The 18,811-nt window shown below is 42.5% G+C and overlaps 1 protein-coding gene across 3 annotated transcripts in view; it reads right to left on the reverse strand.

Annotated features, from left to right (window-relative positions):
• ETS1 (ETS proto-oncogene 1, transcription factor) overlaps positions 1-18,811 on the reverse strand; it is a 127,936-nt gene that overhangs the window by 58,546 nt on the left and 50,579 nt on the right. The window contains exon 1 of one of the 3 annotated variants that reach the window (XM_050759283.1): positions 4,607-5,076. The exons of the other annotated variants lie outside the window; for them this stretch is intronic. Within the exon in view, the coding sequence (XP_050615240.1) occupies positions 4,607-4,688 (82 nt within the window). The 5' untranslated portion in view covers positions 4,689-5,076. Of the gene's footprint in view, positions 1-4,606; positions 5,077-18,811 lie in introns of those variants that run through there. 3 annotated transcript variants of the gene reach the window in all.

The following is an 18,811-nucleotide window of genomic DNA, read 5'->3' on the forward strand; positions in this document are numbered from 1 at the left end:
TCCAGAGTTTTTGAGAATAACTCAAAATTTTAGGTATCAAATGCCTACAACGTCTCATCAGTTTCTAAATTTCCAGAGTGTGGCCTTAGGCCAAGAATGCATCTCTGAGAATCTCATTTTCCTCATCTGAAAAATGGAGAAAATAATATTTCCACCACACCTCAGAGTAAGTGTGAAGCATAAAAGTGTTCTTTTATCTGACCGTGCCCAGCACACAATGCAGGCTCGATGTGTGCTTTAGAAATATCCCAACAACTTTTGAATGACAAGAACCTACCACCTTCAACGCAAGCTCATGGAATTCCACCACAGCCGTGGATTATTCATTACACAAACCAGAGAGACAACTGTAATTATACTGTCACTGTAGCCATTGTAGAGTTATCCGCTGTATTCTGAAACAGGGAGACTCTCCCGAAAAATCCTGACCTACACTAACCAGCTCCCAGTTTTGCAGAGATTTGATGGACCCTAGAGTGACCTGGGCTCTGGGAGGTTGACCACGGGCTGGTTTGTCTCCTAGAGGGAAGCGATGTTCCTACAGGGTGGTCTGGCCTCTTTAAGAGAAAAAAAAAAAAAGTTACACAGACAAAAAAACAGCAACACAAACCAACCAAAAATGCCAGGAATGCAGGCTCTGCCAACCAAATAAATAAATAAAATAGGAGATGCTTTATAATAACTGGACATGATGCATTTCTCAGCCCTGCATAATTGAAAAGTTGACTTTTCCATCAACCCTGCAAATGTTCCCCTTGCCTCTAGACTTGGTAGCCTCCCTGCTCTGAGGTAACAATGACAATATCCATCACCCAAAGTAACTGGCAAACCCCTATGCCTCTAACTGTGAGAGTTTGGACTCCAAGACACTCTCTGAAAGTTACCTCTCACTGTTTGCTCCCTGGAGAACAGAATGAAGTTTCACGGGCATGAGATCTCAGCCAAGCAGCTGAAAAGGCCCTCCTTAACTTTACTCTTCATTCCCTCTCAGATAATAGATTATCAGGAGGTGCATAACACAGCCACCTTATCTCCTAACAAACATTCAAGGGCCTCTGAAAATTCTACACTGATCAGGATCATTTTTTGTTGACTTGTTTTGTAGTCAACTGTTAAACAGGATTTATTATGGATCAGGCACTGTTTTAAGATTTTGCACATATTCATAGATTTAATCCTCATATTCATCCTATGAAGTAGAATGATTACACTCATTTTATAGAGGCAGAAGCTGGAGCACAGAGAGATTAAGTCATTTGTCCCAAGTCACACAGCTACTAAGTGGCGAGCTGAGATTCAAATCCAGACAGGCAGGCTCCAGAGTCTCTGCTCTGAACCGCGCGGAGCTCTTTAGTCACTAATGGAGTATGGTCGGCGGGGATCTGGGAGCACAGTGAGCGAGTGATCTAATAGACTGGGCAGCTCTGCCCTTCTTTCTTGTCTACACTGATGAAGAAACAAAGACCGACCAAGCTGAGCAAGGACAAAGCTTCTTCCTATCTCTAAGTATAATGCATGTTCCCGACGGATGTACACCCTCTGCTGAGGGCGGGTGGGGCCAGAGGCTCATCCTTTTATTCTTATAAAACAGCAAGTGTCCAGGATTAGAGGTCCTGCTCTTATCTGGACATTAAGCTCACCTCGCCAAGAAGGTAGAGCAGAGTGCTGAAGGAAAGGAAAAATTAAGTGCCTTGGGAATGTGTTGGCTTTGGCACCTGGTCCCTTCGAAGCAGGCTCCACCGGGAGAGAACCAGGAGTGAACCCAATGGCTATGTTTGTTTTTAAGCTATTTACGATCCTTGCAATCACACTGTTGCCATCAAACAGCATATCCCACCTTACTCTTACACTTGCAAGGAAAAGTCAATTCTAATGTTATTTCAGAGTATATGTTAATTTAGTACTTAACATCGTCAAACTCCTGTGAAGTCTCAAAATAGAATAAAAGTACATAAAGGTTGTTGGTCAGGTCCTAGCCAGGAAGACAAATAATCCAGGTCTTGTGGCTCCTGTTTGGACACCCCACTTCCTTACTGCCTCTCTCTGGAACTCATGAATTTGGGACGGGGTGGGGAGAAAATTCTGGTTTAATCATTTAAGCCAGATAAGATCCCACACTAGCTGTCTCCATGCATAAGAAACTAAGCAACCCAAAGAAATCATTCTGACAAATATTTAAGTCACAGCTGTGGATAAAAAGCTACGCTGTGAGAAGTTAAACTTTAAACACATGTCCTATATGGTCTGATGGGTAAGGCAAATCTGCACTTAGCCAATGTCTTGTCCTTCCACTAACAAAAGCAGACAGCCCTGGCCAGAAACACTGTTTCTCCCAACCTTGCTTTGCACCTGCAAGTTAAGTCTCAGTCGAGATTTCTTTGCTGAGCTTTTGGAAGGTATCTTGCAACATTATTCAAAGCAAGATACACTGCGAAGTTAGAAACATGAATTGATTGTACTTCAGCCACTGGCTCACTACATAGTTTTATGTCAATTATTTACCTTTTCTGTGACTCTATTTTCCTCTCTGAGGTGTGGGTATAATGTCCACATATAAGCAACTAAAGGTCCAGCAAAAAAAAAAGTTGATTATAGTCTATATATTTTTTCAAGTTTTTGTCTTTATTTTTTCCAAGGTAATAAATATTGGTGCTAGAAATCAAACCTCTTTACAATGAATGGCAGGAGACTGCCCAATTTCTTTGGCCAGTTGAAATTTTGTTGTATTGAAGGTCACATATAAAAGATGACCAGTGGCTTGGAAATCTTTTTTGAAAAAGAAAGTCATTGCAAGTATGCTTATTACAATGGACTTTGACTGTAGCGTTAGGCTTTATTGTCCCCATTTTACAGAAGAGAAAGCTAAAGAAAGTTACTCGCCCAGAGTTTATTTTTAATCAATAACTGAAATGAGGGCACCATATACATTGTCTCTAATATTTAATATTAAATTACCAAAAAAACTGCTTCGGCTGTTCACTGTGATCTGAAACATGTGTTGCCAAGGGTTCTTTTTCATTCCCAGGATGAAAAATCCCTTGTAGGTATGTGGACTGACATATCGACACGATATTTCCCAGATGACCAAATCTGTCTCTTCCCCCATAAACACCCATAACAACACATATAAACAAGTCGTTCTTAAGGAAAGGACCTATTAGTTGAGTTTATATCTTTGTTGTGAACTATCCTTTCACTTCTATATATGGTTTGAATCAACTGTGACAAATAGAACTCGTTCTAGCTTCCTCGAACCCCCAAACACAACCATCACAGAAACCTCATTTCTGAATCGTAGGCCTAAATGCCTTAAATGCCTCCATGGTTCCAGGCGCGCTCTCGGCATTGCTCCCACCACCATCATCCTTGCCAGGAGACACAATCTCAGCCTCTGCTCACAGCAGTCCTGGAGCTGAATGTCAGGGGCCCAGGGTGAGGGGGCATGACTTACATGTCTTTATTAATATTTCTGAAGGACCTCGGAATGACAAAACATCAGTTGGGTGGTGTTGAAAGTTTAAGCAGAGTAAGAAAGGGTTAAAGTAAGCAATAAATTATGGCAGAGGCAAAGCAGTGTTAACCACAGGGCGCAGCAACTAAACTTCTTGATAATCAGATACAACAGAGGAGCCTGTTCTTTCAATTAATTATTTTCCAGGGTGCACTGCCTTCTCCCTGTATCCTTCTACATACTTCCACCTCCAAAATCACTCATCTCTAAGGATAACTGGCAGTGCCTTATCCTAAAAGCAAGCATCTTTCCCTCTCAAACTACATTCGTTTCAGAAATTCTGTAAGGCCAGACTCTCTTAAGTTGCTTAACAATATTTGTGTCAAAGACAAAAATAAATAAATAAATACTTCGTATCCTTCTCTTCTTCAAATGCATATAAACGAAAGAGGTGGACAACACCATGTACCAAAGACACAAAGTCACATTTGGGTGTTGGATGCTTTCTTTCCAATGGATCTTTGGTACCAGAAGAAAAATTTACGGCAGATAAGAAACATGGGTAAAGTAAGTAACCTACAAGAATAGGGTCGGACGTTTCTCAAAGTTAAGACGATAATTTCAATTCTCCTCCGGTCTCCTCACCCTCAACCCAGAAAAAGAGAGGCAAGGCATGTGACAGGGACGCTTGGGGAGGCAAGAGCTCATTTGAAAATGTGCCTGAAGGCCAACCCGTTAGACTGCCCGGGGCCCTCCACCCAGCCTCAGTTCTATCGGGGACGTGGAGTCAGGGGATGATGTCCTCTGAGGCAGCGTCCATCTCCCCTTAACATTAAGGAATAAGGCCAGAGGGTTCTCGCTCATTTGGGAATACAAGAAAAGCAGGAATGGGGTACTGGAAATTCTATAAGCTTTTCCCCACCACTCACAAAAACACAGCTGTGAAAATAAATACCACCCCCAAAACCAAGGGTCTAGGGCCACCAACAGTCCTCCTCCTCCTGCTCCTCGTCCTCCTAATCCAGCTGCCAACAGCATCCCCCGCTCCTGAAGAAATGCACCGCCCAGAAGGGAACGGCGAAAGGGGCAAGAAGTTCAGGGGACCCCGGCCTCTGGCCGAGAGCTTGGGTGGGGGCCTCGGCCGTCGCCACTCACCCGGGGAAGGGAAAAGCTCCAGATCGACTTTTTCCGTCTTGATGATGGTGAGAGTCGGCTTGAGATCGACGGCCGCCTTCATGGTGCCAGGAGTGGGGGACAGACGGGATGGTTGCAAGTTTGCAGTTACTGTTGTTTTTCTTTTTAATGAGGATTAGTAACAGGGGGAAGGGGACGGGGGAAATCCGACTTTCTTCCCCAAAATCTCAAATTCCCGCTGCCTTTCTCTCCCCCGCGCCCGGACGGTGCGCGCCCGGCACTCCAGGGGAAGTTGGCACTTTGCGGCGAAGTGAGCGCGCTCGGGTCCCAGCCTCGCCCGCGCCGCGCCCGCTCCTCCTGCCCGGCCCTCGCCCGCTCCCTCCTCTCCGCCCGCCGCTGCCTCGCTCGCTCTCGATCTCCCGGCCGCTGTCCCTCCCTCTCGCCCTCCCGCGCTCTCCCCTCCTCCTTAGGGCGTTTCTCGCGGTGCCGCGTCTCGGCCGCTGGGTCCGCGCGCCCCGGGCCCGGCGATGTCCGCTGGGGGGAGCGAGGGGCGGGGCGTAGGGGCAGGGCGGGGCATCGGGGGCGGGGCCGAGCTCCGCGGCCAATCGCCGCCCGCGGCCCAAAGCGAAAGGAAGGGCGGGCGAGCGCGGGGCCGGGCCGCGGCCGCGGAGGAGCAGTGCCCGGAGCCCGGGGCCGCGGAGCCCAGGCAGGGGCGGGAAGGGCCGGGAGCGGGTGGGCAGGCTGGGCGCACAGGCCGCCTCCACCGTTTCGGGAAAGTCCGTCTGATTCTCCACGCATTCTTGAGGGCTTGGTCACCCGCTCCCGCCCCCTCCCTGTAGCAGCATAGTTTTCCAAGTGCGTGTACATCATTCATTCACAAAGACTGACACACAGGACGTGAGGCATGTGGATGAAGGCGAGCGTGCGGGCAGGCGCAGGGGATTCGTGAGCCCGTGTCCTCAAAGGGCTTTAGGAATATTGGACTCCAGCCGGGTCTTGAGTCAGGGCGTGTGTTTCTGGAGGAGGCTTCAGTTTTTCAAAGCCCACCCATGTAATGCTCCTGCGTTGGCAGGAGCATCCAGAACGGGACCCCAAACTAGAACCCAGCCATGAGCTTCCGTAAGCTTCCAATTTACGTCCAGCAGTGGTTGGGTTGAAGGGGAAGTTATAATGTATTTCTAATTATTCTGTCCCTGTAATTATGTCACCATTGGCCAAAGCTTTGTCTTTCCTTTCAGAGACTCTCCTCTTTTAGATAAAACTAATAACCCTCCCACGACCGCCACCAAAAAAGTGATGCAGAGGCTCTGTGGTTTTGAATTTCTGGAGTACATCATTGGCAACCATGACAGAATCACAATGCACAGTTTCTGTTCCATTTGGGAACTCCCAGCGCTTGAGATAAAACAAAATGAACCCGAATAATTCATGGTTTGCCACTAATACATTGGTTGTGATAAATAGAGATAATTTGTCCTAATTAACAAATCAACTAGTATATGTATATCTAAATACATAGCTAGAACCAAGTATTGAGCTCCATCTTTGATTAACAAAAAGATTTAACATAAATCTTCCTGAGCAATCTCAGAGAAAGCTATTTTTAATGTTTCCTGATTTCTAAGCACATTTGAACTCCCAACATTTGACTGCAACTGTAACCTCTGCCTCTGGTAAGTTTTAACACACATGCTTACCTTCATCTAAACCCAGTTTTGTGCCCTTGAAGCCTTAGTAATTTGCAAGTTTCCTACAGCAAATCGGGGAGGAAGCCAGGAACAGAAATATATCTGACTCCTGGTCTAAACTCCAGATTAAGTCCCTCCTTAGTGACCAGAGGAAAATATTTGTATGTGATAGTCCTAATTTTTGAAAGAACAAAGACTGTTGCAATCCAGCTGTGTTTCCAAAAGGTATGAGAAAACAATGCTGGCCTCCAGATGACAAGAACAGACACTTCTGGTCCTGGGAAAAGCCTAGGGAAACAGCTGATGAATGAATTGTGCATTTACACGTCCAAATGAACCACAAAAAAAAAGGGTTCTTGAATCAATCCTGCCTTACTCACTATGAATTCATCAGGAGAAGAAGTGAACAAATCTAGAGTTGCTTTGGGGAATTTTGTTTTGTTGATGTTGTATTAAGAAAATGTTGGCATTTTTTAATCCAACATTGGGTTGGATTGGTGCGTACTTCTCTATTTTCAAATGCAGATTCCTCGGAGCAACTCCTTTCTCTCTTCCCCAGTCTGCTCCTCAACTTTCTTCCCCAGACTAGCCTAAACACTGCTGCTAACATCCACCAAAATTAGATACTAAAAAAGCCCGCCATGATTAAACTGTAAACACTTTCCACTCTAGAAATGAGGAAAATTATTCTTTCTAATTCTTCAATGGTGACAACTCAGATAGTCAATCATCCTTTTCCTAACCCAGTCCTGAAGCACAGAAACAAAATGTGTGAATGTTCAAATCACGGAATGGGGTTGCGTAAAGCAGGAGGTTGGAGAGAGAGCCAGGCGCCACCACAGGCTGCCAGGAAAGTTACATGCAGATGATATTAATTATGAATATTTATGCCATCAGAAGTTATGCATCTAACCCTGGATTTGGATGAAGAGCACTAATAAGGTCATGTTAAAATATTTTTTACATATTTGAGATATAATAATCCCATCACGTCTGCAAGGGTCATGCTTCATTAATCTAATCAATATTGATAAATGAAATTTTTATTCATTCTCTTTATAGGACACAAGTAGATTTTTCTAAATGTTCATATGGACTTTAAGTGATACGTCTATGTTATCATATGCTAAAAAAATGATGCCTAGCCTAGTGCCTAAGACATTACAGAGCTCAGTAAATATGTGTTGAATGATGAACTATCAGCTTTTTGGTCACTATGGGCTTCCTAATTCAATGGTTAAGTGAATTTGATATGCTCTGGCTTGTGAAGATGAACTAAAAAATGTCAGGGGCTGTGCCCTTTTCCGTTCATAGTAGAGCAGAACCTCTATCCCCAACACTCACAACAATTCAGTTACATGTATGCCTCAGTGTCCCCACCAACCAAACAACAGCAGCCAAGTTTTGCCTTTCGTCCACTTGGGCAAGATACTTCAATACCATATCTGGTTTTTAAGGCACTCAGGAAAAAAAAAAATCAATCAAAGAAATACTTCTTTGCTTGTGCTTGTACTGCAGCAGTCTGTTCCTCCTGCATTTGGGAAAAAACAGAATTGTATTTTTAAGCATTCCTTAGACTTCAGCTAATTATATCCTACCAAGTGCTGAATCGCCTTACACTAGGAATTTCAAGTCAATAAGGGCCAAGAAAAGTCTGCAGGAGTTGGGAAACAGAAGAGTGGAGCTAGACAATAATATTAAGAAAATAGTCACCTTCATACAGGAATTCCTCAAGCACATGGAGTATGTAAAAAGCATACTTTCTTTTTTATTTATACTCCTCCCTCAACTCCACCCCAACTTCAATCAAAAAGAAATATAAATATACACTTAATGTTAAACAATCATGGAAGACAGGCTTTCCCTCTCCAGAAGTGTCCTAGCATGTTGTCTACTCCTGAGTCTTGAACTTCAACAAAACAAAGAATCCCTGAGTTTTGAGCTAAAATATGCTTTTCTGAAGGTAGTTACAAAAACATTCAGACCACTAACGGCTGATCCAGAACCAGTTTATGACTCACAGATGTTGATTTACTGGTATAAATGTAAGATTTAGAAAAAAAAAAAAAAAAAGCCCTCAATTAACAACAACCTGTCTGAGCTGCATTTGTGGTCTCATTTTTCTCTGAGAAAAGGCAACAGTCTCTGTCATACACAGAAACAGGCTTTGAAAGCTTACCTCTAAGGCAAGTGGTTTTTATGTGATAAGTTTAGTCATTAAAAAGCACACTAGGGAAGAAAAATGCCTGGCACTTCAATATCTACATTATCGAGCAGCAATAAAATGGAAAATTAGAGATAGGAAGGAAAATTAAAATAACTCTCTTAATTAAACTTGGATGCCAAAATGCCTTAGGGTCGGTTAAGGGACCCAAGTCAGGGGACTCAGATGGTACTGTAGCTGACTGCAGGCTGGCTCTGTGACCTCACCAAAGCCACTTAACCTTTTTGTGTCACAACCTCATCTCTGTTTCAGGGAATAAAATCACCCCTAGCTCTCCCTAGAATGGAACACAGACTCATTGGCTATTGTTTAGAAGGCACAATAAACAATGAGGGTAGGAGGAGCTGCAGTCAGGAGGGAAGAAGGGAGGGTGGGGTGGGGTTGGGGGAGAGGGGAGGACTTGGAAGCCTGTTTGCCCTAGAAAGCTCTCTATAAGAAAACAAAGAGGATAGTAGTGTGGGCTTTGGAATAAGACTCAGGTTCAAATTCTTTACCAACTAACCAGCTGAATTGCCACAGGTAAGTCATTTAAACAATCCTGAACCTCAGTTCCTCCATGTTTCAACTAGGGATAATAATAGCACACACCTGTGAAGGCTATTTGAATGATTAAATGAGATAATGTATGCAAAGCATTTAGCACAGTGTCTAGGTGTGAATTAGTATTTGATTATTTTTATTAAGATCTAGTACACAGTAGAATATGTGAGAAATCACATTAAATGTCTCTCTACAGCCATCCCTTTGCAGAATAGCTTGGATACTCAATTTACTTGAACTATCTCCAGGGAGAGATAGAACAACTATCACCACATTTAATTTAAAAATCTCTTCAAGCCCCTTCCTCAGTTCTTAAACTGGCAACCTGCCCAGCATCAGCCTCACTTGAGAAATTCCAGAACTACCTGACCAAAGAAGAGAACTACAGATTTATGTTTGTTTTGAGTCACAGAAAAGTGATAGTTTAAATTTTGAAAGAAGATCACATTTGTGGTGCCTCTTTGGAGACAAAACCTTAGGTCTTGGGTTTGTCACATGGTAGAGCTCAATGGGAGTTTATTAGTGCTCTCCAAGTCCAGTACTCCTATTTACCAGAGGAGAAAAATGAGTCTGAGTGAGGAAATTATTCTTTCCAGGGCCACACAACCTAAAAAAGTCAGTGCGAGTACCAGAACCACATGCCCCGATAGCAGTTCTCTCCCCGGCATCTCCTTGCACTTACTTTGCATTTCACTTTGGCAGGAGAAGGACCAGACACCTTTGAGACACAAGGCAGGATACAATGGACATAGGAGCAGATAGATGAGCAGACTCAATTTCTAGAAATCCAACTTTTTCTCTACACTGGATGTATTGTCTCTGGGCAAGTACATTGCAGGATAACCATACTATGGTTCCCTGTGGGAGACAGCTTGGCATGGGCTGTCAGGAGAGAAAGGGCCTGGGTTGGCTCTATTGCTGTCTGCAGTTTCTTTAGACTATAATTATGAACCATTCAACTGCATCTGCAGCCCCAACAATGTGGAATGGATTGGCCTAATCCACAGACCAAGCGACATTTTAAAATCCAGCAGTTTAGACACGTATTCCTCTTGCAGCGAATCAAACATGGCTCAGACAGGAAGAGGCAAGGAGCTGCCCAAGGTTAGAGGGTTCTGAGGTCTCATCCACACCCAGTGTTGTGTGCCTTCCTGAAGCAGGCTGAGCATGTTGCCTGGGATTGCTGTGAATGCAGAATGCTGGTTACTCTGTGAGCCTTTGGGGATCATGTAATTGGGATTCCAATTTAAATTGTCCTGAACTGGACTCTTGAGGAGGTAGAGGGATAATGGCAATAGCACAGATGGCAAGAGGACCAACGTCCTTTAATAATATGACAGAAGAGGACAGTCAGTCTCCTAGAAGCTCTGCATCCCAGGGCTACAGGATTTCACCCACGGTCCAAGGCTGCAGGTGGTTTCATCCTGGCAGAAGGCTAAGGCCTTCCTCTGATCTTACTCTGCTTTTCTCTTGGGTTACAAAGACAACATCAAACTTCAAAACAGATGTTCTCTGCAGTTGTGGTTTGAATCTTACATTAAGACAATTTCACTGTGGAATCTTTTCCCCTCTCCCCACTACTTTCATTTAAAATGCCAAATCAATTGCCCCAAAAGACTAACATTTACCACCCTAGTGATCAAGAAGCAGAGATGAGTGGAGCACAAAAAGGAGAAATAGCCCTGAAAGGAAAAGGGACAGTGGTACAGGAGGAAGTAGTGGAAGGGAAGTCCTCTGAGAACAATGGAAGGGGAAGTTGAGGACAGAGAAGGAGAGGAGATGAAGAGGTAGAGACACAGTGATTTTATGTTCTTGTCATTCTGGGACTTCAGTCCCCAAGATTTCAAAATGCAGTTAAGACCTAGTAAAGTATCCCATACTTTAATTAATTGTCCTGCATGGCCAACAGTCATGGAACTACAGAAAACAGATAAATGGGAGGTCCTCATGCTGGAAGACATGCAAAGGATCCGGGATAAAATGGAGGTGAGAGGATCTCCGGAGGTCACAGAAGACACAAGAGAAGGTCCAGCTGACAATCTAGGCAGAACACAGAGTGTGTTTCTCAGTCTTTTTCTCACATGTACGTTTGCCGTACACAAAGAATTTCCCTCACAGAAGCTGTCACCCCACCCCTGCAAGTTGCCACTTTTCTGCTCAGCTCAAGAACACACTCCTAGTACATATTTGAACATGCGTGTCAGTCTCCTACTCTCTTTAAAGGCAGCAACTGAGGTTCAGTCATTATTACACTCCATGGTGTTTAGCTCAAGGTAGTAAGAGCCCTATAAATTATGTTGATTATTTAATTAATGAACAGTTAACTTCCTAACATCCTGTAACATTTTTACAGAAAAACAAAGCTCAGATACCAGTTTTGTTTTGCTTAGTTCGGTCTAAAGTGAGACTCAAATTTGCCCAAAGTTAAAATTAAAGAGCCAACCAACTGACTCATTTCAAACTAAAAAGGTCTTCATAAAGTTTTATTCTGTTCCTCCCATTCCTCCCATCCCCTTAAAGGAGAATGTTGCTAAGATCACAACATTCATTTTATTTTTTATCTAATTTTTTATTCTGAGACTTCACGTAAAAAATGACATTTGGCTCAGCACAAAGCAAATCAGTTGTTTGATCGTCAGCCTGGACATTTTATACATCATGCTATTCATATTCTCAGATGGCTGCTCAGAAGCAGTCTTCAGGAATTTCCGAACTTTGAGTTGAATCTTTTATTTCACTGGTTACCACAAAGGTAAGATGTGTAACCGCTATATATATTATTTGTAAGATAAGGGAAATACATGAAATGAACTCAATTTCCTCCATCTTATGAGAAAGAATAGACTGTTACATGCTTTATGGTGAGCCAGGGTGCTTATCACAAATCCCTTTCACCTTCTCAAGTTTAATCTGTCAGGACTCTAGAAGCACTGTATTTTGAAATACATCTTCTGGCTATACAGATGAGTCTATAGTGAGGAAGGGTATGGGATGGAAGTAGAAATGGGGGTACATGGGGATGGGCTGAGAGTGAAGATGGAAATGAAAAGGACAGGGAGGATCAAATGGAGCTGCTGCTACCATCTAGCAGGTGGCACAGAAACATATAAAGCAACCCTAACCACTCTTGTCAAAGTAGAGTATTACTCTCTGCACTTCATGGTTTGTATCTGCTAATGGGTAATCAAGATGTTGGAACAGAAAAGGCAGCTGATCTTAAAGCCTAAAAACCAAGGAAATATTGGGTTTGGTGAGGGCTTATCATTTCTCCTGAGTTCTGAGGGGGAATCATGAACACACATTATTTTACATCACTTCTTCCAGAACCAGTTCCATATAAGAGTCCCAAGAAAAATTGATGTGTCACACTGAGAACATCCTACTTAGCCAGTAAATATAACATTCTTTGAGTATGCCATTGCAGTCATCCACAAACATTTTACTCAAGAATCTATGCCTATCTTACCTTAGGCATCCTTCATTGAGCAGCATTACAGTGTCATAATGAATTAACATGAATCCTAGTTTCACCAGTGCTAACTCTACCAACAGAGGAAATAAAATGCACAGCACTTTTTAAGTTCCCATGCTGCTTCAATCCTCTTTTCTGGTATGTACTCTCCTGAAAAGGGTGCACAGAATCTAAGTTTCATAAATATGCAGGAGCATAAATTCATTAAAACAACTTTAGGGTATTCAATGTAGTTATTCATATTTAGAATTTACTGAGCATCAAGCATGCCAATGATGTAAAGTTGATAGATTTGAATAAGAAGCTCAAAAAGGGACATGTCAGTTTCTCCGGCGTTACAGCTCACATTTGATTCTCAGCTCTTAAGGACCAAAAAGAAATGAAGTCTTCTTTAACTTACAAGAAGCCAGCTGTGCTCAATCCACATCTTGCATCAGCCCTGTGAAGGAGTCAGAATGTAGTGGATGGTCCTGCCCATGACTCATGAGGTGGAACAAACCCAGCTCACATCTCATCTATCTGGACTGGCTCCTATACAATAAAAATCTTTCTTCCATTGAGTTGGTGAAAAGAAGAGAAGCAAAATGGGCATGTGTGACATGCAAGAGGGCGCCATTTGATCAGACAGGCCTGCGAAACACTTTCAAGAGTCCAGGGCTGGCAGTGATAGGTAATGACAGGTAACGTGCAGAATGAAGAAAGCAGAAAGCATATAGAAGTTGCTTCTTAATGGAAACGTGTTTCATCAGAATGATCAGAAACATGTGTTCTCCGCAGATTGGGAAACCATCTTGAAAGACTTCATCACAAAAAGGCCTTGGGTAGGAAGTACCACAAGGGACCTATCCCGGAGGGGTAGGAGGAGGTGCAGCTGGGTGGGGAGCTGGCAATGGATTGTGAGAGGAAAGAACAAAGGCCAGTCAGCGCTCTCATGGCAGATTCCCAAGAGAGAACCCTTTCCAGGAATTTAAAATTCTGAATAATTGTTGAGAATTTTTAAAAATCAAGAAGATTATAAACTTTTCTTTCAGGGGATTTCACAGCATTGAGAGAGACCAGATGGCTGGCAACAAAATTCTAGACCCAGGAAAGGTCCAGCCTCTACATATCTGTCCACTTGTAGTGAGCTAATGCTTTCTCCTAGAGAGTATTTGTCTAATTGAATTGAATTGAACTGAGGTGTGGAGGTAAAAAGGCTATTCCAAATAAGTGTTCCTGTTTCCAAATAGCCCATACAAAAACCTGCAGTTTCTTGCCAAGCAGAAACTACCAGACTTTGGTTTCCTCACTATCGAATAAATTTAAACTCTAAAATAACCAGGGAGGCAACATAGTAGAATGGGTTAAGAGCACAAGCTTGGCAGTAGATAGACGAGAGTTTGAATTTTAGCTTGGCTGCTCTCCAGATGTCAGTCTTTGACCTCAGAAAGCCTCAGTTTCTTCATCTATAGAATGGAGATGAGGAAAGTACCTAGTTCACAGAGTTGAACTGAGATGAGATGAATGGGTGCCAAGTGCTTTGCACTGTGCGTGATGCAGAATGAGGACTCAGTAACCCTTCATTGCTATTATTAATCTTAAAAATCAGAATTGTGACTTCGGATTTAGTGAGCATAAAATTTTCGTGAATGTTAATCCAAACTGTGGTATATAGTATTCTTAAGAAGAAATAAGGGCACAGTGTCCTCTCTTCATGTGTGCTGTTAAAATCATGACATAGTGACAAAGATAATTTTTGGTCTAGGTATACAAATCGCGCAAATCCTTGACACCATCCCTCTTGGATGAAAGGGGATTGATTCCCACTATGTAGATGTGAGATACAATTATGAAAGTTCTAATCATAGACTCACAGCTACATCACAAATTAGCAGCAAAGGGAATATGTACCCTCTTGAATTCCTTCCAGTATTGGGTTCTCCACTCTCTGGATTGCACGTTTGATTTTTACAACCTAAACAAAATAAGACCTTCTTAAGCAACTGGCCTCAGCATTTGACTTTCAATCTGGGAAGAATCCCACATGCTATTCAATGTGCCCCCATAGCACTCTGCTTGAGGTACTTCCCAAACTAGCACCCATTAGACAGCATATTATTGCACTCACTTCACAGAAGTCTTTTTCTGTGTTATCGCATCTTACATTTTCCTTGGCTGTCTCTTTTGCTGCCAGCCAACAGTTTTTGTCATTTTTGTTGTTTTGTTTTCTTGTTTTTTGAGACAGGGCCTCGCTCTGTCACCCAGGCTGGAGTGCAGTGGTATGAACAGTTTAACTTGTGCTATAAACCCAAACCTCTATCTATCTCTAATTGTACCACACACATACATTTTAGCTACAGAATTCTGAACCTAGATAGCACTCCCTGCAAGCTTGGACTTGCCACTTGGAATTCAGATAAAGCATTCTGCTCCCTGGTGTTAACTACCTATGCTGACCAGTTGCCCAAAAGAACCTTAGGGAAAGGTTTCTCATCTTGCCCCTTGGGTCACCAGTCAAACCATCGGTGCTCTTAGGACTGCCCTCTAAAAACACAGAATTTGCCATTTACATCAGCTATGTAATTTGCATTCTGGCACTACCATCGCCTGGCGCCTAGCCATCAAGGCTGGCAGCAGAGAGCAGTCATAGTCTTCTCGCTAGTTGCCCGCTCCATTTTGGCAAGACGAATGCTGTATCACTGGGAAAGCAGACTTAATTGGTTTTCTGGGGGTGTTTAGTTAAGTCACCCCACCTCAGCTCCAAGTTGATGGAAGTGTCACTTTGCCCTTTCCAACAACCATAGCAAATAAATGATGGGGACATACTCCAAAATGCACATGGCTGAGTCCTCTTGCTCTCCTTTTTTTTCCCAGTGACTTTGGGGAGGTTTGGGCAGTGATCCTGCATACACAATACAGTTCTTGTTCTTCTTTTCTCTACAGAGCAGCCTTGAATAGCTCTGTCTAAAATTATTAGCAGGGGCAGCCCTAGGCTCCAAGAGATCACAGCCCTCATGCTGGGTCTGAACAAAGACCCTGCTTTTCCCCAACAATTAGCCCTGCAAAAAAGGACATCTATCTCCCTCTATTAAAACCACCACGTGCCTTCAAGTCAGCCCATTGTAAAGCTAATTAAATAACACGCCTCTCTCCCCATGCAGGTCTCCTGATTAGCTTTCCTCTGTCAGAAACCTCTGCAAAGAACCCAGTGATAGACAGGCCAATGTTCCACTTCTCCTAAGCCCCACCCCCATCGCCAATTAGCCATCACCTTTGAAAAGCCATCCTTATCAATGTTGGTGAGTTTGTTCACGCTCCATATCCATCCAAAGCCCAGACGCTAGTCACCTCCACCTTAAAGGAATGGATAAGGTTCATACTGCTTTTAAAATAAATTATTTGGATAGGCAAAAGTTTTCATCACAGTGTAAAATCTTTGGCCAGCATTCCCCACATCACAGTACACAAGGGCTGCCGCTGCCATTGCAGGAGAGCGTCAGAGGACTTTCCCGAAAGTCAGAGAGCCTGGGCAAGATGCAGCCAAGGTGGCCATTCCCACCAGATTTCTAAAAACAGGATGCAGAAAACCACCCCTTAGGTTAAACTCCCTCAGACACTCCTTACCGCCAAGCAGATAAAATGCAAGCACTGTCCAAAAGGCCAAAATTGGTCCTCTTTACCTTTTGACCACACGTCACCTTCTCCCCCACATAGGGACCCTGCTCTCTAACAATCCTGGACTTGTGGCAATCCCTTGAGCACACTCTAGTTCTTCGCTCTTTTGTGCATTTTTATAGGCTTTTTCCTTTCTGGAAAGCCCTGGTCTACCTGCCCAGCACCTCTGTCAAGACTCAGCAGCAAATCACCTCCCCCATGGTTTCCAGGGCCTTGCTAGATAAAATCAGGCACTTCCTCCTCTGAGCGCTCAGCAGCACATATAGGTAGGTTTCCAGTGGGGCGCTGACATTACTGAAAATAGTCTGAGCCCCTCAAGAACAGGAATCGTATTCTACTCAAATTTGAATTTCCAGCTTTAAACACAAGGACTTAGTGAATGCTTAATAAGTGTTGGAAGAAGAGATAACTGAGTAACTGAGTAAATGAAATGAATAAGTAAAAGAATGACTTAATGAATGAATAAAATAACCACTTTATACCAAATGTGATGTAAGATGGTACATTCAGGCCTACTTCCAGCTTCACTACAGATGGCCTTTGTGCATAGTAAAGGGCATTATTATTTTATGACATGGTTATCTTTGTTTGAAATTGTCAGATCTCATACACACGCACACACGTTTACACATGCACTTTTTAGATACAATTTTTTAAATAATAAACATGGAGGGAGACCAGGCCAGCTATTTTCTAACTCTGCTTAATAGTTCTAGATCCTAACTTTTCAAACTAGTCTTTGAGGTTTCTAGCTCATTTAATCTTCAGACCATACAAACCTTTCCTTCCAAGAGTTTTTAGGAAGACTCCCTAGTCTTCTTGGATGTCCCATATAGATGAGTAGATGACTAGACTATAAAAAAAATCCCATATACAATTTAAGTTTTCCTTGAAATGCTCATAGACCTCAAAATTAGCAATGAAAACAAGAAATTTTTTTCCTTTTTAAAAATATTTTATTTTATTTTATTTTAAGGTCCAGATACATGTGCAAGACATGCAGGTTTGTTACACACATAAACATGTGCCATGGGTGGTTTGCTACACCTATCAGCCCATCACCTAGGTATTAAGCCCTGCATATATTAGCTATTTATCCTGATTTTCTCTCTCCCCCATTCCTCCAACAGGCCCCAGTGTGTTGTTCCTCTGTCTGTGTCCATGTGTTCTCATTTTTCATCTCCCACTTATAAGTGAGAATAGACGGTATTTGGTTTTCTGTTCCTGTGTTAGTTTGCTGAGGATAATGGCTTCCAGTTCCATCCATGTCCCTACAAAGGACATGATCTTGTTCTTTTTTATGGCTGCATAGTATTCCATGGTGTATGTGTACCATATTTTCTTTATCCAGTCTATCATTGATGGGCATTTGAGTTGATTCCATGCCTTTGCTATTGTGAATAGTGCTGCAATGAACATACGCATGCATGTTATCTTTATAATAGAATGACTTATATTCCTGTAGGTATATACCCAGTAATGGTATTGCTGGGTCAAATGGTATTTCTGGTTCTTAATCTTTGAGGAATTGCCACATTGTCTTCCACAATGGTTGAACTAATTTACATTTCCACCAATAGTGTGAAAGCATTCCTATTTCTCCACAGCCTTGCCAGTATCTGTTGTTTCTTGACTTTTTAATAATCGTCATTCTGACTGGCATGAGATAGTATCTCATTCTGGTTTTGATTTGCATTTATCTAATGATCAGTGATGTTGAGCTTTATATCATATGTTTGTTGGCCACATAAATGTCTTCTTTTGAGAAGTGTCTATTCATGTTCTTTGCCCACTTTTTAATGGGGTTTTTCGTTTTGGTTTTTTTTTCTTGTAAATTCGTTTAAGTTCCTTGCAGATTCTGGATATTAGACCTTTGTCAAATGGATAGAGTGCAAAAATTTCCTCCCATTCTGTAGGTTGTCTGTTCACTCTGATGCTAGTTTCTTTTGCTGTCTAGAAGCTCTTTCATTTAATTAGATCCCATTTGTCAATTTCTGCTTTTGTTGAATTGCTTTTGATGTTTTTGTCATGGAATCTTTGCCCGTGCCCGAATAGTATTGCCTAGATTTTCTTCTAGAGTTTTTACAGGAAAACAAGAAAAATTAAAGGACTTGACCAAATACATATTGAGCTCTGCCAAATCCCAAACATTTAAAAACAACCAAAGTCAATGAGTGGGTCTCATCCCTGACACATCAAGTCTTATGGCAAAAATCACTCACTGCCTGATGAATCCTGTGTACCTTCATCTCTCTGCAGGATGACATTTAGGGCCAGCTCTTTCCTTGTTATTTTACCACCACAATCTCAACTTTTGAAAAGTTGTGTCTTTCTAATATTCATGGGCACCTTCCAGATAGAAAGAGAAATTAAGGCACAAAGCAACAGAGGAAGATTCCATGATCATGCAGTTAATAAGTAATTGTATCAGTAAGAGTTCGTAACCTCCAACCTGAGATGAAGCGAGCAAACACTGTCATTCATTTGGCAGTCACTTTGTTCTGGCAAGGTTCCTACTTGTTAAAGTGGAATGCTCACTTTATAATGATCATAATGGATTAAAACCTGTAAAATTAGACTCTGGCTGGCAGTAAGTTCTTTATTACTCTCCCTTACCACAGTGTGCCTCCATTCTCAGATGCTGCCTT

This window comes from Macaca thibetana, chromosome 14, assembly GCF_024542745.1.
Source record: "Macaca thibetana thibetana isolate TM-01 chromosome 14, ASM2454274v1, whole genome shotgun sequence".
In the NCBI taxonomy this organism is placed as follows: Eukaryota; Metazoa; Chordata; class Mammalia; order Primates; family Cercopithecidae; genus Macaca; species Macaca thibetana.